Consider the following 20,246-nt stretch of genomic DNA (forward strand, 5'->3'; position numbering starts at 1 on the left):
AAAGTTTTTTTTGTCCTTCTCTTTTTTTTATTTTTTTATAATTTTTTATTTTTCACACCATAAATCACATTAACCATGATACACATTTTTTCCTTTTCACACATATACAATGTCATTTTCTCCACCCCCCCTCCCTCCTCCCCTCCCACCCTCCCCACCTCCCCCCTCCCGTCCATTTAAGATATAAATCTAGGATACATTAAACCAGTCAGACAATGTTGTCATTCAATAAAAATACACCAGAAATTCCACTGAGTCCATTCTTTTCATTTCCTTTTCCTTCCGTTAACTTAGGTAGTGATTGTCCCCGGTAGGTTTTCGCTATTGTGTTTAATGTAAGGCTCCCAAATTTGTTCGAATATTTCAATATTATTTCTTAAACTATATGTTATTTTTTCTAATGGAATACATTTATTCATTTCTATATACCATTGTTGTATTTTCAAATTATCTTCCAATTTCCAGGTTGACATAATACATTTTTTTGCTACGGCTAGGGCTATCTTAACAAATCTTTTTTGAGCATCCTCCAAATCAATTCCAAATTCTTTGTTTTTTATGTTACTTAGGAGGAAGATCTCTGGATTCTTTGGTATATTGTTTTCTGTTATTTTATTTAATATCTGATTGAGATCTTCCCAAAATTTTTCTACTTTCTCACATGTCCAGATTGCATGAATTGTTGTTCCCATGAAGACAAAGTTAAAGAATTTCATGTACGTTACATCCTGCATCGGACTTGTCAGCCACAAACGAGCCTGCAGCTGACGTGGACATTTACCCCTCCATAAATCTTCGTCGGCGATGCCAAGCCAAAGAACATTCTAAACGTAGTGTTACGTGACAATAATGGAACCTTGTATGTATTCTGACAGTAAATCTGAAATATTAAATATGCGTGTGGGCGAGAGGGAGAGAGAGGAGCATTCTTTTTCAGTGTCAAGCAATGAGATGATGGCGGAACGTGGCAGGTCATGTGACATCCATGGCCATTGTTTTGGAACAGGACCCTTTATTGAGAGTTCCCTATTATTCAGAATAAGAATTTATTCATGAACATTACAAAATAAATAAAAATAATGCAAAAAAAAAGTCAAGATGCGCACCACCATCACTCTCTTTGCACCAATCCCCAATTTCAGTGTGGCTGTGTGGCTCCCAGCGTCCTCCTGGCCGGCAGGGGGCGGTGCCCTCCCCAGGCTCGGCAGCGCCGAGGTGCCTCCGACCCGCGCTGACTCCCGGCTCCCGACGTCGCGAGCATGCGCACGATGCGCGGCCTTTTTTTCCGGCGGGGCGGAATTCGCCTGGCTGTGAAAACCGCCTGGGTCCCGGGTGATCGCGAGTGAAATCCGCTCAAAATGGTGGGTGCACCCCCCCAAATCCCCCCCGAGGCTCGCGGTTGACTGCCGTGGGGGTCTCGGGAGGGCTTCAGGAGGAGGCTGGCGGGTGGCGGCGCGCAGGATGGCGACAGATTCTCGGTCGCTTCCGAGGTGGTTGGAGGCCGATCGAACGTGGCCATTGGGGCTGCTCTAGGCGGCGGGGATCCCGGCCAGGAACCCGGGCTCTTCTGCTCGGTGGGCTCTTCGTGGTCATGCATTTCATTTATTTATCCCCTTCCCCCTCCCCATCTCATTATTAATGACTTCATGTGCAAATCTACCGGCCTTCAGGCGCTCCGCCGACTAGGCCTTGGGCAAGAAGTTCATGCTTCAGGTTCAACCATTGATGTCAAGCCCTTGTCAGATGTTCGGCCCTGTTAAGTTGGTTGCAATTGTGTCGTTACCGTCTGATTTCTGGACCTTTTCTCTCCATCCATGGTCCTATTGACACAGCCGGTTTTAAGTTGGGGAATGACCCAGGACGTCCCCCCAAAAAATCTCGCTGATTCCCCCCCCCCCCCCCCCCCACACCTCTGTGGGGTGTTTGGGAGAAGTTTGGTGAAAGAGGGGAATTTTGGCCTTCAAAAAAAAAGTGGGGGAAATTTCACTGCAAGTGAGCAGGAGAAATCAAAGCTCCTGCTGGATGTTGAAATATTGGAATGCAAGAGGAGAACGTTTAATTAATTGTGCGTATTTTGGCGAGTTGTCGAACCGAGAGGGGAAAAATGAGGCCCAAACCGTGGATAGCATTTGAAGGTATGCAGAATACCTACAAATGAGGTTACTGGTTAATTGGGTAAAATGGACCGGAGGAGTTGGTGCAAATGAAAGTGGTAGGTTTTTGAGTGATGGAACAAAGGCGGCTGATTACGAGCTTTTTGAAAATGTTAAAATTGGAAATAACTGAAAATGTAGATAAATATTTCAGTGTGAGGTGAGCTGAAGTGTGGAATGCTCATCTATTGAGACAAAGGTATTTTGAATTATGGTGCAGATAGGGTTTGAAGGATTATAGATCAGATACATGTGGGACATTTGAATTGCACAGATCCATTCGACGCTACTTGTCTGGGAGGATGTAAACGATGATGTTGAATCATGTTCCTCTTTTATATTGTTTTAACATGTTCTTTTTCCTCTGCCATAGGGTTTTGTTAAAGTCGTGAAGAGCAAAGCATACTTCAAGCGTTACCAAGTCAAGTTTAGGAGGAGGAGAGGTAATTGTCCTTTAATGTGCCAAGTTCTGTCCGCCATTTGAGCAGTTATTCTTAACTTTTTTCTTTCAAATCACATACCACTTTAAGTATTCCCTATGCCATAGGTGCTCTGGATTAGTAAGCTTCCTGTGGTATGTGAGTGGAAAGATAAAGGTTGAGAACCTCTACATAAGAGGGATATCTAAATGTTTTTTCTCCTCTCTCCAGAGGGAAAGACTGACTACTTTGCACGCAAACGCTTGGTGGTACAAGATAAGAACAAGTACAATACTCCCAAGTATCGGATGATTGTACGATTCACAAACCGGGACATCATATGCCAGGTGAGCATTTAAGAATCGTAGATGCTGGAATACAGGAGGAAGAGTAGAATCTACTAAAGTTGGCAAGTTTTATTGTATTCTGCATTGATGAACAAAATAATTCCCTTGCAGATTGCATATGCAAAGATTGAAGGCGATATAATTGTGTGTGCTGCATATGGCCATGAATTACCGAAGTATGGCATAAAAGTTGGACTTGCAAACTATGCTGCATCCTATTGCACTGGCCTACTTCTTGCCCGTAGGGTAAGTTCAAGATTTTTTGTCATCCAATTGTATGAGTACAACCTGACAAAACTGCTCTTCAGTCCACAGTGCAAACACACATACAGTCAAGTATATAACCATATCCATATAACAATTACAGTATGGAAACAGGCCATCTTGGCCCCTCTAGTCTGTACTGATTTGTGATCTCCTTTAGTCCCACTTAACTCTACTCTGCACGTAACCGTCCAATTTCCTCACATCCATGCACCTATCCAACTTTTCCTTAAATGACAAAATTGACCTTGCTTCAACCACCTCTCAGCCTCCACTCTGAGTGAAGAAGTTCCCTCCCATGTTACTTCTAAACTTTTGCCCCTTAACTCATGACCCCTCATTCCAATCTCACCTACCCTCAAGGGGAAGAGCCTATTCACATCTACTTTACCCTCTCATAATTTTAAATACCTCTATCAAATCCCTCCCCCCCCCCCCTCAACCTTCTACGCTCCAATGAATAAAGGCCCAGTCTACTCAATCTTTTTCTGTATTCTAGATATTGCAATCCAGGCAACATTTTAGTAAATCTCTGCACCCTCACTACCTAATTGATATCCTTCTTATAAATTGGGGACCAGAACTGCCCAGATTATTCCAAATTTGGCCTCACCAATGCCTTGAATAGTCTCAACGTCACTTCCCAACTCCTATATTCTATGCTTTGATTTATAAAGGCCAACATACCAAAAGCCTTCTTCACCACATGAGATTCCACTTTCAAAGTACAATGAACCATTATTCCTAGGTGTGTGTATGTGTCAAATATTAATAGTGGAGTCTTGGGGAGTTCTTACAATTCATCCGCCATTCAGCAGTCTCAGTTGAAAAGTTCTTGGATTCTCTTTAAGTTGGGAAAGTTCAAGTCCTTTTGTCGTTAATTACTTTTCAGGAAATCATCTAGTCTTAAAATTTTCTTTGGATGGATTCTGTGTCCGAAATCATTAAAGACTTTTATTTTGTATGTATATATTTATCTCTAGTCAAAACCTTTGGTGATTGTCAGAAAGACAAAAGTCTGCAACATCTAAATTTTGAGGTGTTGGTTTTATGGTGGTTTTGAGAACTGCTATAAAGTTTAAATGTGTAAAATGTTTTTTTTTATCAAATTGACTTTTTTTAAACCTTGCCAAACACCTCTGCTGCCAGTAACAGTAACCCTGGGTTTGTGCAGTGCTTTCAATGTAGAAGAATTTTCAGAAATGTTTAAATCAAATATGAGGACACAGAAAAGTTCAAGATAAAGGAACAGAAGTGGGCAATTTGGCCCATCAAGTCTGCTCCGCATTTCACCCCGAGCTAAACCGTTCTCACATCCAAGTTCCCTTGATATTTATCAATCTCCTTAAACTCCCCCAATAATTGGGCCTCCACAGGTGTATGTGGAAATTAATTCCACGAACCTCTGACTAAAGAAATTTCTCCTTGTCTTGTTTTAAATGGGTGCTTTCTAATTCTAAGACTGCCCTCTTGTCCTGGATTCACCCACCAAAGGAAACATTCACATCTACTCAAAAGTTGTTGGGGACAGGGACTAAAGACTTCATGTAAGGGAGTTTTAATGGAAATCAGGTATGTGTTTGTGCTTGGGGTGTGCTGGAAGGCACTGCTTTTGGGTGGAGTGAAGAGTTGGGGTTGCGGAGAAGACCACGGTTGATCAAAAATGGGTTGGTATTTGGGCAGATCAACTTGCATGATTATGGGCATGAGACAACAAATTCTGGGAAGACTTGACATGTTTTGTCTCGAGGCATAGAAGGGCAAATGAGTAGCAGGAGACAGCAACTAGGCAGTGAGGAGGGGGAGCAGGAGCGGGCCAGCTTCAATGCTAATTGACCAACTTTACTAATTTAAATTTTATAAATTTAAGCATACAGCACAGTAACAGGCCCTTTCTGCACATTACACTCAATTGACCTATAACCCTGGTACGTTTTGAAGAGTGGGAGGAAACCTGAGCACTCGAGGGAAACCCACACAGTCACTGAGAGAAGCAAACTCCTTACAGCATTGGATTCTAGGTCATGCAAAACATGAGTTCTGCAGGTACAGTGACTGGTTTTCTTCCACCTCCAGGCTCTGCTTCTGTGCAAGGACACCTGTTGGGTTTGCTACATTATGCCACGTGGGTACAACTTTCTTGCAAGGTGGATATGTCACTTTCCATATAGTTCAAGGCAAAAAGGCCAAGGAATCTAAATTCCTGTGAGTTTAGGTTATGAGAATTGATAGAGGACAGCCGTCCAACCCAATGTATAGAGTCGTGATTTTGATCCTTGCTTATTTCACACAAAACATGTACTTTGTAATATAGTTATCCAAAATGTAGTTATTGGGGCCCTTTCCAGTCAAGGTAAGGTCTAACCAGTGGTTTGACTTTTCAACAAAGTGGGCTCAGAATTATTTTAAAATAAAAACAATGCTGGTGAAACTCAGCAGGTCAAACAGTGCATCAAGGTGAAGAAGGGCTCAAGCCTGAAACTTTTATTTTGTATTTCTATCTTAGCTCTATAATTTACACTGACCTGCTGAGTTTCTCCCAGCATTGTGTTTTTACTTCAACCACTGGGTCTACTGACTTTCATGTTTTACTTCTCACAATTATTTGTTTATTTTTAAAGCTACTAAACAAGTTTGGGCTGGACAAGATCTATGAGGGTCAGGTGGATGTAACTGGCGATGAATATAATGTAGAAAGTATTGATGGACAGCCCAGTGCTTTCACTTGCTACCTGGATGCTGGGCTTGCCAGAACCACCACAGGCAATAAAGTCTTCGGAGCTTTGAAGGGTGCAGTCGATGGTGGCTTATCTATTCCACACAGGTATGAGAAATATTAATAGTTAGGTTTTGGTTTCAGTAGCATTTCATTATTTGTTGCTTCTAGTTCATTATTAAGTATCACAGAATTATTGTTCAAAAGTTATTAAGTATCACAGAATTATTGTTCAAAAGACCAAACCTAGATACTTGTAGAACTGTGAAATTGGCTGATCACTAATTCGTGTCCTTGTATGCCATCCTGCTCAGAAGAAAAATGGATAGATTGTGACAAAATGATATTACAGGCTTAGTTTGTTGCCTTTACCCAATTCACATGCTAATTTTTTTCTGAAGTGAATGGTGCTAGTTATTTTATAATATTTTACATTAGTATCTTTGCACTTGGATATGGCCCTGGAAGCTTAAAGCTAGTGGAGATGGTGCTGATGGGTTTCATTTAAATTTGGAGAGATGCATTATTGAGAGTGCTGTACTCAGACCTGACATGTGTCCACAGTATGCTGATGGTGGGGATTTGTGTAATTGAACAACTCCTGCAGTGTGGCTGCTTAGTGCTGAGATAAAGGCACGTGGGGGCTGCACTGGCTAATATGAGTTGGTGGGAACTGGATGTGTCTTGCAAACTGCCTAGATTTGGTTGATTATCATCACCTTTTGGAAATGTTTATCTAGCTGCACAGCTCATCCCACCAGAAAAGCTTCCCATCAATGATAAATCTCCAGTCTTGGGAGAACCAGGTGGGGCAGATTTCAGGATCTGTGTGGTATTTTCAAATGTGAAGCAGTTAATACCAAACCTCAGCAATGGCATGCAAGCCAGTGTGCAGTCCTGAGCCATCCATCTCCATGCAGAGCTCTGCTGCGCTGTTCACACAAGCTTTCGTGCACAACCTTTTTGCACTGAATTGGAGTTGATTCTTTGCTGCAGTGACTCCCACAGAGTTTAGGGGTTCATGCCAGGTATTCAGATAGCAGTGAAAGGGTCAGGGATTCATTCGAGGTTCCCAGCTAAGTCTGAAAGGATATCATCGATATTGTTTAAGGGCATTCAAACTAGAACAAATGGTGTTCTTGCAGGATACTTGTACAGGAATACCCTGCTTTACGAAACTAGCATTCCTACAGAACCTTTCATAAGCCAAAATGGTGAAATATCTATGGAAAAAAATTTTTGTTCCCAGACCCAAAAAGTAACCCACCAAATAACACATAAAACCTAAAATAACACTAACATATAGTAAAAGCAGGAATGATATAAATACACAGCCCGTATAAAGTAGAAATAATTTATGTACAGTGTAATTTCACTTAACAGAATTGGGAAGACAGCCCTGCAGCCACTGGTTTTTCTTTTTTGTAAAGGCGAAATACCTATCATAAAGGCAAACGTGGCCTTTTTTAAAAAAAAATTATTGTCATTTAAAGTATAAACAATTGAATGGTACAATTATACAATGTCCTCCAAAATTAGAAAAAAAAGTTCAAATATGATGATAATTAAGGAATCCAGAACACATGAGATAAAAACATAACAACAAAAATAAACACAAAAGAAAAATAAGAAAGAAAAAAATCAAAAACATTTCAAAACCCCTTCCTCTAAGCAAGATTGAAAAATGACATATGACTCAAGTAACACCTTCTTGGAAAGGGACAACATGCGCCAAGATTCCTGAACAATGGTAAATCTAAGATTATGATAGTAGTCCATAGATGAGCCCCATGTCTTTTGGCATTTAATATTTGAGTCCTTAATGACAAATCTAATTTCTTTCTAGATTTAAGTAAGACATAATATCATTTAGCCACTGTGTCGGTGGGGTATTAACTTTCCATTTTATCAAAATTGCATGTCTGGCTATCAATGAAGTGAAAGATAAAAATTTTGCTCTAAATTGAAGGTAGTAATACACAGTGCAACTCTGATTACCCAAAATGGTTTTTTTTTGAAAACTGATCTTTTTTAAAAAAAAACAGCCCAGTAGCAATAGCAAACTATATCAATGTTTAAACAACAATGGAAGGCTTTTTAAGCTTTAAAATGTTTAATTCTCACCAAACAAATGTTGGCCACCGCCGATTATTGATACCACCCCACCAAGGTCCCTGCACCTGCCCGGGAGCCCGTTCTCCTTAAGGACGCTGGGACAGTGGATTCTTCCGATCGCTTGCACCTGGGAGACAGCGGCACACAGTTTGAGAGGGAAAGTTGGGGAGAAAAACCAAAAGGGGAAGGTTAAAAAAAATGAAAAATGGGGGAGAGAGAGTTACCAGAAACAAGGACAATCATTGTTCTAATTTCATGTCAAGTGAATTGTTTTTTTTCACCTTGTGACGTCATTTCGGCTCTGAAAAAAATTTGGATAAATGAGGATTTTTCATTTGTTTTAGATATCCTCATTTATCTGAAATTTAAACATTTTTTCATAAATGAAGATTATGGTGAATCCATTTTTGGATAATTAGAGTTCGAGATAATCCAAAAAGAGCAATTAAAGGGGAAAGTTACCATAAAGTGAAATTTTGTGATTCGAGTATTTGTGAAGCGAAGTTAGATAAATTTCAAATATCTTGGTCTTTTGATGCATACATTCTTCCAAGAGTGGATTGGGATGCATGCAGAATAACTATATCTTGTGTAGAGAAAGTGGAATGCTCACAGCTAATGCAATTTAATTTCTCAGCACTAAGCGATTCCCTGGTTATGACTGTGAGAGCAAGGAGTTCAATCCTGAAGTCCACCGTAAACATATTTTTGGGTTGAATATCGCAGAATACATGCGCTACCTGATAGATGAGGATGAAGATATCTACAAGAAGCAATTTTCTCAGTACATCAAACATGGAATCACAGCTGACATGGTAAGGAATGGCTATAACTTTCCTGTTTGCAGGTGATTTATAATGATCAGGTCTCTGTCAGAAAGGTGTGGTGTTGAGAATGTTGAAGGAAAATCGTGATACAGGCACCTAACCTTTTATCCGGGATTCTGAAAACTGGCAACCTCCAAAGATGGGCTTTGTTTTTGGTAGATAACATCTGCTCATCAAAGATGGAGTTTGGCATCAAACATGACCTGATACAACTCTCACTCGATTCCTGTGTATCCCGTCGCGTTCCATGTCGCTAATTGGTGGTATCGTTACTTTATAAGTACCCTAACCATCAAGCATGTCCCTCGCTCAACTCCTATTGGAATATCCTGTGAAATTCTGCTACTTTATAAGTGCATCTGAATGGCCAAATACTAACATCCATCCAGCGTTGCGGCACTTTCAGTTGGCCCGGTGGTGGCGGGTCAATGGCTGTCGTTGCTGCCCATAATTCCCACCCCCCCCCCCCCCATACAGCTGAACCTATTGTACCAGCGCCAGAGCAGGGGAACCAAGAAAGGGGCCATTTCCCTGGTGCTGGTACAGCGGTGGGGGGGTGGGGGGAGAGACAGTGGCACCACGACTCAGGTGGGTGAAGTGGGGAGGAGATGGTAGCGCAACGCAGGCGATGGGGAGGAGACAACAGCGCAAATGGGGTGAGCTTAAAGAGACAGAAATCAAAATGATTCTGAAATCTGGAAGATTCGGTGTTCGGTCCCAACGATCCTGGATAAAAGGTTAGGCACTGCTTGCCTGAATGTCACATTTTTGCAGGACTAGATGATACAATGAGGGTACATGTTCTTTGTTGGATATTGATACAATGATTTATAGAACTATTCTGAGGATCAAACTCGTGCACGTTTGGAGGCACAAGTGACTGCAGGTGCTGATTGCATGTTATTAACTCGTGTTCTCACAGCAACTTGTCCTTGGTATTCAATGTCATGAGAACACAAGCACGTTCTGCTTGGGTAGCTCATACGTAGCCCAATTGTATGAACATTAATCTTCTCAATTTTGGATAATCCACATTTCCTGTATTGATTTTTAATTTCTGTCTTTCCTGTGGCGTTTTTCTCCCACCCCCTCCAAAAACCTGGTTCTGTTTGCCCATCACCCGCATACATTTTTAACTAGGTTTATTTGGTTCACTGCTCATCATTTCCCCCACCTGTCCCCAAAATTATTCTACTTCTCACCTCCCAGCTTCTGATTCTCACTTCTGTAAACTGGCTAATTTCCTTCTACACTTTCCCTTTTGCTTCTGTAGATGCTGCTCTTCCATCATTTCATTAAATACAGGTTTGGTACAAGGTACAAAAGATGGTGGTGCTGCCAGAGCCGCTGTAGCAGTTGTGCTGGTGCAGTCCTGCGGGAAGTGGAAATGCAGTCCTCCCGCGGGGGCCAGCCTCCCAGTTGACTTCTGTCGGCTCTGCACGGGCTTTGAATGGCCCGTTGAGGGAGCCAACGGTTTTATTTGAGATTCTGCGACCTCAGGGTCTGCCCAAGATGATGGTGCCTGTTAATTGTTAGCAGCCATGAGGGGCTGCAGACTCTGGAGAAGCGGAGGACTGGAGTAGAGCACCAGGGGATGGGAAGACCACCCCCCCCATCTGAAAGGAAGAACTGGAAGAGATGACCCATGGGATTGTGACCATGGGGGTGGACCAATGAGGGGGCTCTGTGGTGGTCTGCAGGTGATTCGAGGCAAGGAACCCACAATAGTTGTGGGCTGCTGGAGATTGCTGCTGGGAGACTTGAGCTGGGTTGCTGGAGACTGGCTCGAACAGGCAGGAGAGATGCAAGGTATTAGAACTGGGATGCAAGAAGGTGCCGAGGACGCCAAAGTGTCCCTGACCATGTCGGAGGTTTGGATCTGGAGCTTGGGTTGTCAGTGGTTTGCACTGGACTCTGGGTGGCTACAGAGAGGGTGGGAATTTGTTACGGCATGGATTAGTAGGGCCGAACTGGCCTGTTCTGTGCTGTAAGTGGTTATATGGAAGCGAATCTACAGATGCTTGGTGACCCTGGGGGGAATCTTGCTTCTCTTTCTCCGACTAAGAAATGTAAGAGACGCTTAGGCAATTTCTGCCGGTGGTGAATCTGTTTGCTTTGCAGCAGGCTAAAGGAAATTTCATGTAATAGGGCACTGTTTTATTACTATGACAAATTGAATCTTGAGGTACAAGCGACTGCAGATTTTGGGTTCTTGGGCAAAAAAACAATCTTGATCAAGCAGTGGGGGTGCCTGGAAGTGGTCTTGTTGAAAAGTTTTGATCATGTTGAAAATGCCCTCTTTCCCCACTGTTGCTGCTTGACCTATTGAGTTTTACCAGCAGATTTTTTTTGACTCATTGAAGTTAAAGAAATGAGGTGGTTTAGGACTCTATTTAAAAATCTTTGAATATTTTTAAATCAATATTGATTAGATTGATACATATTGTGATGAGGTATGAATTGAATTTGGTGAGAATGAGCAACTGGGGAGTAGAGATTTGGAGGGTTGCAAGTCACCTAGTGCAGATGAGTACGTTGCCTTGGTTGTAGGGGGATTATGAATATCAATAAATGCTGGCATTTCCAGTGGTATCCTTATCTGAGAGTCAGGGAAGGGAGTTTGGTAGTGGAGTTGTGCAAGGATGGATTGTTTCATGTATGGAAATAGTCTTTTATAAAACAGATGTGTGATCTTGAGTTTTATCCCTAATTATAACTAAGGGCATTAACGGTCTACTTAAATCAGTAGTTCTCAACCTTTATCTTTCCACTCACATGCCATAGGTGCTCTGTGAGGGATTACTTAAGGTGGTGTGTGGGTAGAAAGAAAAAGTTTGAAAACCTCTGTTTTAATCGTACCTAATTGACCGTTCGTTATGTGCACAGTTTCATAACTCCAAAGGAAATGGGTCAAATGACAATTTTTCTCAAGTAAAATATTTCTGTAACAATTGGGTCGAAAGAAGTGATTCTCAACCTTCCCTTCCCACTCGCATGCCAGTAAGTAATCCCTATGCCATTGGTGCTCTGAGATTAGTAAGGGATTGCTTAAAGTGGGATGTGAGTGGGAAGGGAAGGTTAAGAATCACTGCTTTAGACCCAATTGTTACCGAACTATTTTATTCAGTCAGTTGAGAACCACTGACTTAAATATTTATGACGGTATCCACTTGATCTGGAAATTTTGAGTTAGTGGTTGAGGGGTTACAGTGGCTTGAGGAGGCTTCATTGCTGACTGATTGAAGAATTGAATGATGAACCGGAGTTGTTCGGTTGGTTTGGAGGTGCTGTTGCTTGAACAGAAGGTTTGTTTCTCTCAAATTGTTGAATGGTCTTTTTTTCTGCAATCTCTGGAATGCACTAACCCATAAAGCTGTGGAGACCAGATAATTAAAAATATTTGAGGTAAGGTAGATTAATTTTCACAGACCAGGCGTAGACAAGGAATGGATGGTTATGATCATATTGAATGGCAGGGCAGTCTTGACTGTCCAGGTGGTTTAGTCGTGGTCTGATTTCCTTGTTGTGTTTTCTGAACAAGTCTTGTGCTCTCAACAATCCATGTCTTGAGTTTCCAGGTCCCTCTTCACTGGCACATTTCCAAACTACAATTGAGTTTCTGTGGTCTTGCTGCCCTTTGGCCATATTGCATCACCTCTACGTCTCTGGATTAAATTCCATGCATTGTGAAGGCAGTAAATGAGTATTGTCCTGCTATATGTAGTAGTAGGTTGATATATTTGCTTTGCTTCCCAGCTGAGTATCTGGTGAATTTTGAAACTTTGTGTTGTGAGGAAGATTGTCTAAGGTTACGGCAAGGAGATCAGCTGGAAAGTTGAGCAAAGTAATGGCAACATCAAATTTAATCCTGATGAATGAAATGACACATTTTAAGAGGGCAAAGAACATAGGATGTACACAGTACGTGGGAGGACCCTAGGGAGTGATGTTGAACAGAGGAACCTTTGGGTACATCTATAGATCCCTGCACAGGTGGACGTGATGAAGAATGCATATTGCTTGCGCTTTCCTTCATTGGATGGGGCATAGAATAGAACATTACAGCACAGAAACCAGGCCCTTCGGTCCATCTACTCAGCAAAACTATTATTCTGCCTCATCCCACTGACCTGCACCTAGTCCATAGCCCTCTAATCCCCTCTACTATTACACAAGTATAGTATTCCCACCACACACTGCGTGAAAAAGTTCCCCTTAATGTGTACTCTAAACCTCCCCTTTCACCCTCATCCATATCCTCTGGTTTGTATCTCACCTAACCTCTGGAAGAACCCTACTTACATTTGCTCTATTTATACCAGGCGTGGGCAACCTTCTACTTTTTAATTTAGACAGACTACACTGTAATAGGCCATTTTGGCCCACGGGTCCACACCATCCAATTAACCTATCCCCCCACCTCCGTGCGTACTGGTGGGCTGAAATGGCCTGTTACCGTACCTAAATTAAAAATTGAAAAGTTGCGCACCCCTGATCTATAACCCATCATAATTCTGTATACCTCTATCAGATCTCCCTGTTGAATCTTTCCCTGTAACTCAGTTCCTGGAATCCTTGCAACATTCCAGTAAATCTCTGCACGCTTTCAATTTTATTGATATCTTTCATATAGTTGGGTAAAGGTTCCATTATTGTCACATAATACTACATTTAGAATGTAACATACATGAAATTCTTTAACTTCTGTCCACTGTAACCAAAACTGCACACAATGCTCCAAAAATTTGGCATCACCAATGTCTTGTACAACTTTAACATCCCAAATTTACTCAATATTTTGATTCATGAAAGTTTACAAACCTATCTACCTCTGGCCCTACTTTTGGGGAATTGTGTTTCTGAATTCTAAGTTCCCTTTGTTTTTATGCACGCCTTAGTGCCCTTCTATTTACCGTGTATGTCCTACCTTGGTTTGTCCTTCCAAAATCTATCACCTCGTGCTTGTCTGCATTTGATTCCTTATGCCAATTTGAACCCTATTTTTCCATCTCATCAAGATACCTTTGCAAGCTTTGAAAACCTTCCTTGTTGTCACTACACCTCCAATCTTTGTATCATCTGATCCAATTTACCAATTATCATCCAGATCATTGATATGGATGACAAACCAAGGACCCCAGCACTGATCCTTGAGGTGCACTTCTTGTCACAGGCCTCCACTCAGAGAGGCAATCATCTACTACTACTACTTCTGTCTGGCTTCTCTCTCAAAGCCAATGTAGAATTCATTTTACTTCCTCAACATGAATACTGTGCGACTGCACCTTCCTGACTAACCTTGCCTGTGGGACCTTGTCAGAGGCCTTAGTAAAGTGCATGTGGATAACATCCACGGCCTTTCTTTCATGTTCCTTGTAATGTAATAGTTGGATGTCTTGTGACATCTTTACAAAATGTTGGTTAGATACGCAGAATTTTGTGTGCACTTCTGGGAAGGATGGGATTGTACTGTAGAGGGTGTAGAGAAGATTTGCCAGTATGTTACATGGATTGGAATGGTAAGGAGAGGCTGAACAGGGTGTATTTGTTTTCCCTGGTGCTGAAGAGGCTGACTGAAGACCTGATATAGATTCGTATAAAATTGAGGGGATTGATAGGGTTCAACCCCTCCCCCTACAGACTTTTTGCATCTCGATTAGCCACAGCTGTGTGTAGCTGGAATTAAAATGGATGGACAGTGTGTTCTGATGGGTCTCTTTCGATGCTGTTTGACTATCCATGTTGTGCAAATCTCAAAAAGGATGTGGTTCCAGTACCATTCTCAGTCTGCAAAATGTTTGCCATCACAAACTTCTTTTGGTCCTTCAGTTTTTTTATGATTTGGGCAGCGCAGTTAGCAATGGGGTTAGTGCAACGTTGTTACAGCGCCAGCGATTGGGGCTTCATTTGAATCTTCCTCCCACCATTTGAAGCACGCTCCATCCTCAACATTCATTGGAGCGACTTCATCCCTAACATCGAAGTACTCGAGATGGCAGAGGCCGACAGCATCGAGTCCACGCTGCTGAAGATCCAGCTGCGCTGGGTGGGTCACGTCTCCAGAATGGAGGACCATCCCCTTCCCAAGGTCGTGTTATATGGCGAGCTCTCCACTGGCCACCGTGACAGAGGTGCACTAAAGAAGAGGTACAAGGACTGCCTAAAGAAATCTCTTGGTGCCTGCCACATTGACCACCGCCAGTGGGCTGATATCGCCTCAAACCGTGCATCTTGGCGCCTCACAGTTCGGCGGGCAGCAACCTCCTTTGAAGAAGACCGCAGAGCCCACCTCACTGACAAAAGACAAAGGAGGAAAAACCCAACACCCAACCCCAACCAACCAATTTTCCCCTGCAACCGAGTCTGCCTGTCCCGCATCGGACTTGTCAGCCACAATCGAGCCTGCAGCTGACGTGGACTTTTACCCCCTCCATAAATCTTCGTCCGCGAAGCCAAGCCAAAGAAGAAGAAAGATAGTTGAAGGTGAATTGGGCGGCGCGTCCTCGTGGGCTGAAATAGCCTGTTACCATGCTGTATGTCTAAAAAAAAAATTTTAAAAGCTGACAAAATGCCTCTGCTCTGAGCCAATCTTTAAGCCTGGTAAGATTTGGGATATAAGCTATAATGTATAACGATGCTCATAAGATAATGTCTGAAAGTAGGCTAAGTTCTAAACATTAATTGTTTTATAGATAGAGGATTTGTACAAGAAAGCCCATGCTGCTATTCGAGAAAATCCTGTCCATGAGAAGAAGCCCAAGAGAGAAGTCAAGAAAAAGAGGTACCACATTCATTGATAATGTTTTCAAGATGTAAAATGTATTAGTTAGCCTTCAGTGAAATGAAGAAAGCTATTGTTGGATGAACATCGAACATTGCAGCACACCTGAACTTCAGTCCACGATGTTGTGCCGACCTATATAAATCTACTGCACAGCCGTCTAATTTTTCCATACCTTACACCCATAACCCTTACTGTTTCTTGCATCCATGTACCTTTGAAAGAGTTCTAAATATCCTTTTTGTACCAGCCTCCATCACCACTCCTATAAAAGAACACCTCCAACATCGCTTCCATTCATCTTAACCGGATCTCCTCTGGTATTTGAAATTGAGGTGATCTCAGTTTTCTTCCAGCTGCGAAGTAGAAAAACCCTGCCCTGGTATTTTGGAGAAAGTAACATTTTTACTTGAGTTAAACTTTCCATTTAAAATGTTATTTTTACTGCACAAATCAGTGGCCCTCGGCAGTTGCTGTACCCAAGCCTAAAGTAATGGCTGTTTGCACATTTAAAAACCATTTTCTCAAAGAACCATGAGTGAATTGGCACTTTTTTTTAAAAAAAGACAACTGAAATTTCACAGAAGGTACTAAAATGCTGGAGAGAGGATTAATATTTTTCAGATTCAACATTTTCAGCACGGAAGCAAAATACTATAATGGGATTAAAAGCAGTGAGGTTAAAGTTCAATCCCAGATGCCAGAAACACTGGTTAATACCATGGCCTTCAGTGGGAGAGGGAAAGATCTGAAAGCCACTGGAGAATGCCCTTTTCATGGCAGAGAAAACGGGTATGAACGGTGAAAGAACCAAATTGGCAATTCCAGATTGAAAATAAATTCAGAACCAATCACATGGGAGGGAGAAAACCAATAAAGAGTTGATAGTGGCTTTGAGGGAAAATTAAGGGGAGGGGTGAAAGTTGCTGCCATTCCCCTGCTCCTCTGCCTGCTTTTTGCTCTGGCTCAGAACATTGGTTACCTTTCATATAGATGCTGCATGACCTGCTGAGTTGCTTCAGCACTTTTGTGTATTCCATTTTTCCAGCTTGATAATATTTATAATTATCCTTCTCTATATTTCATGGACGCTCTGATATAGTTGTACAAAAAATTGATTTCACCACATGGCGTTCTCTGGTCCTCTGGTTCTCCAGCATGGAAACTGTCTGTGTGATCCAACTTATCCATGCTGGTCTTATTTACCTGCATTCAGCCCATATTCTTTTAGACTAGTGGTTTTGAAACTGTCCACCCCCCCCCCCCAAACTCGCATTCTATCACATTCCCTATGCCATAAGAGCTCTGTGATTAGTAAGAGATTGCTTAAGGTGGTATGGAAGTGGGAAGGGAAGGTTGAGAGCCACTGCTCTACACCCAAAGTGAAATATTTTGCTTGAGAAAAATTGTTATTGGCCCATTTCCTTTGGAGTTATGAAACCATACACATTACAAGCCAATTGGGTTCGATTAAAATAGTGGTTTTCAAACCTTTTTCTTCCCATTCACTGGTACCTTAAGCAATCACAGAGCAGTTATGGCATGGGGATTGCTTAAGGTGGAATGTGAATTGTGGGGAGGGCAGTTTGAACCCTTTAAATCTTTCCCACCTGTGTATCTTAATGATACAATTGAACTTGCATGAGTTTGTTCCATATACCTACCAACCTCTGAAAAAGGTACCCTCTTGTCCCTTTTTTTTGTTTCTCTGTCATCCAAAATCTATGTCTGTTTTTAAGTTCTCTTGTGCTTGGAAAAAGACAGGCTATTTACTATAGCTGTACCCCTCATAATTTTGTAAACCTCTGTAAGGTCCCCACTCAGCCTTCTGCACTCACAGGCATTGAGCCTCTCCTTGTAATTCTATCTTACTTGTATTCTTAGGAATCTTTTCTGCACCCTTTGCAGCTGGATGATATCTTTATTGTAACTGAGTGATCAGAACTTGCTCAATCCTCCCGAGAGTGATCTCAGAAACATGTTGTACCATTATAAAATGGTGTCTCTGTACTCTGCCCCGATTGAAGTAGAGTGTGTCAAATGCCGCTTTTACCTTTTTACCTACTTTGTTAAATTTCCTGGAACAATGGAGCTGTGTGCCCAAGTCTGTTCAACAACACACTGCAGGCAGTAGGGCAGCAAGTTTGGTTTGGTGGTTAGCGCAACACCACCAGTGTTTGGAACTGGGATTTGAATCCCGCACTGTCTGTAAGGAATTTGTTTGTTCTTCCCGTGTCTGCGTGGGTTTTCCCCCAAGGGCTCCAGTTTCCTCCGCTCTTCAAAACATACCAGGTGGGTTGTAGGTCATTTTGGCAGCCAGACTTGTGGGCCAAAATGACCTGTTATCGTGCAGGATGTATGTGTTTTTTTAAAAATCACCAGGGATGACTTGCACTGGCTTTAATGCACCAATGTGCAACATTTCACATCTGTCAAGTTAACTTCCATCTCCATTCCTTGGCCCACTTTGCCAGGTCATCTAGATTCATTGTACTCAGTTCTAGTCTCTATGCTTTCGAATGTGATGGAGGGGATGCAGTAAAGACTCAAAAGATTTTGGTAGGATCAGAGGCCTTGAGTCATTAGGGGAAATTAGATGGGCATGGACTATTGTCCCTGGAGCTAAGGAGTGTGACCGTGTAGATTTTTAAAAATTAATTGGGGGTATAGATACTGTAGATGTGAAGTGATTCTTTCACCCCCCCCCCCCCCAGGGAGTGTAGTCAAAAGTTAGAGGGCATAGGATTAAGGTGAGAAAGGATTAGATTTTCCATGGACAGCGTGGTGGCATAATGAAACTAACTGTCAGGAGAGATGATAGAGGGTTCAATTTACAATATTTATAAGACAATTGGACAGGTATCTAAATAGGAAAGGTTTGGAGAGATATGGGCCTAATGCAGGCAAATAGGATAATTTAAGATGGGCATCAAAGTCATCTTGGAAGTGGGGCACAGGGGCCTGTTTCCATGCTGTGTAACTGAAACTGAACCTGCTATTTCTGTAATGATGCCTGTCTGTCTTTAACCCTTGACCTTTTAACACAAACTCAATTTGTTTCCTGGTTGAAGTGCCATTCTCTATAAATTTGGTTATTCAAAACACTTTCTCATTTTCTAAGCCATTCTTTTTATCCAAGGCATTCCCATTCGGTGTTTTTCATGTTGTACGAAGTTGTACTGTTTTTCAGCCTTTGCGATGCCTGTGTTTTCAATAACTTCTTTATCTAGAAAATCCAAATGTTTCAATTTTGCTTGTGCCTTTCTATTATATTTGACCTGCTGAGATTGCTTCTATGATAGAAACGGTTATCATTTTGCTCATGAACAAAACGTGATAAATTGCAGATATGTGCATTGAAATGAACATGCCAAATACATTTTTAAAAAGTGACCGTGTACCATTTTAATTCTTTTTTTTCTGTGCTCATCTTGTAGGTGGAACCGTTCCAAGATGTCATTGAAACAGAGGAAGGATCGTGTTGCTCAGAAGAAGGGCAGCTTCCTAAGGGCACAGGCACGGGCTGGAGCCAGTTGAAAGGTGCCTTCAAGAAATGTTTAAAAAAAAAATCATCGGAATTCCTATTTACTGCTCAAATAAATTTGAAAAAAAAAATCAGCCTGAATGAATGAAACCTTGTATTTGTATTTGTATTTGTTTTCGCCTCTGCAGGTGAGGCAAACACCATCAAAAGGTGGTGGATGAGAGGAAATTGTTTAGCTTCATGAAAGATTGCACTTTTTATTTTGAACGTGTGATTCAAGTTTCAATTTATTGTCATTGTACTATAACGGTGTCATATGAAATAACTTTTGACTGCTATAAAGCAGACAGATCCACCATCAGCAGAAATTGCCTGAAGTGCTTCTTAGTCAGAGAAGAAGTAAAAAAGAGTCATCGTTTCACCCCCCCCCCCCCCGCCCCAGAGTCACTGAGTGCCCATAGATTTGTCTCAAGTGCTTCCGTAGCCACGCAGTCCAGTCCAAGCCATTGGCAACCCAAGCTCCAGATCCAAACCTTTGACACGATCAGGAACCCTTCAATATCCCCTCGCGTCCTGGTTCCCGGAACCCCTTCACCCAGATTCGAGCCAGTCTCCAGCAATCCACTGCTCAGCATGAGACCCTGCCGGCAATCTCCATTAGCCCACGGGTTCCTCCCCTTGAATCACCAGCGGCCTCTGGTCTGCTGCTGTGGTCAGAATCGCATAGGTCAGCTCCTCTGCTGCTGCTTCTCAGGCAGGGGTGATCTCCCTGTTTTCTGGTGTCCTGCGCCAGTTCTCCTGGAGTCTGCAACCCCTTGTGGCTGATGCCGATTATTTATAGATGCTGCCATGCAAATGCGGGATTTTAAATTAAAAAAAACTTTAAGATCACAAGACAAAGGTACAGAAGCAGACCACTAGGCCCATCGAGTCTGTTCAGTAAATCGACATTAAGCCACTCTACACTAGTTCCAATTTCTGGCCTTTTCCCCATATCCCTTGCTGCCCTCACTAATGAGATACTTGTCTATTTCTTGTTTAAATACTCCCAGTGATCTGGCTTCCACTGCTGTAGGTGGCAGCGAGTTCCACAGATCCACGACCCTCTGGCTAAAGAAGTTCTTCCTAATCTCTGTTTTA

The 20,246-nt window shown here is 42.2% G+C and overlaps 1 protein-coding gene across 1 annotated transcript; it reads left to right on the top strand.

Annotated features, from left to right (window-relative positions):
* The first annotated feature begins 1,253 nt into the window (after nt 1-1,253).
* On the top strand, nt 1,254-19,256 carry LOC138764020 (large ribosomal subunit protein uL18A). The gene is made up of 8 exons (XM_069939253.1): nt 1,254-1,361; nt 2,527-2,596; nt 2,804-2,919; nt 3,031-3,165; nt 5,805-6,007; nt 8,652-8,829; nt 15,534-15,622; nt 19,060-19,256. The coding sequence occupies exons 1-8, from the start codon at nt 1,359-1,361 to the stop codon at nt 19,157-19,159; spliced, it is 894 nt and encodes a 297-aa protein (XP_069795354.1). The 5' UTR covers nt 1,254-1,358; the 3' UTR covers nt 19,160-19,256.
* Nucleotides 19,257-20,246: the final 990 nt, after the last annotated feature.

The sequence above is a fragment of the Narcine bancroftii genome, chromosome 5, assembly GCF_036971445.1.
Source record: "Narcine bancroftii isolate sNarBan1 chromosome 5, sNarBan1.hap1, whole genome shotgun sequence".
In the NCBI taxonomy this organism is placed as follows: domain Eukaryota; kingdom Metazoa; phylum Chordata; class Chondrichthyes; order Torpediniformes; family Narcinidae; genus Narcine; species Narcine bancroftii.

Coding starts and splice junctions, on each gene's coding strand:
- LOC138764020 (XM_069939253.1), top strand. Junction 2,920..3,030: donor ACCGGGACATCATATGCCAG/GTGAGCATTTAA, acceptor ATTCCCTTGCAG/ATTGCATATGCAAAGATTGA. Junction 8,830..15,533: donor ATGGAATCACAGCTGACATG/GTAAGGAATGGC, acceptor ATTGTTTTATAG/ATAGAGGATTTGTACAAGAA.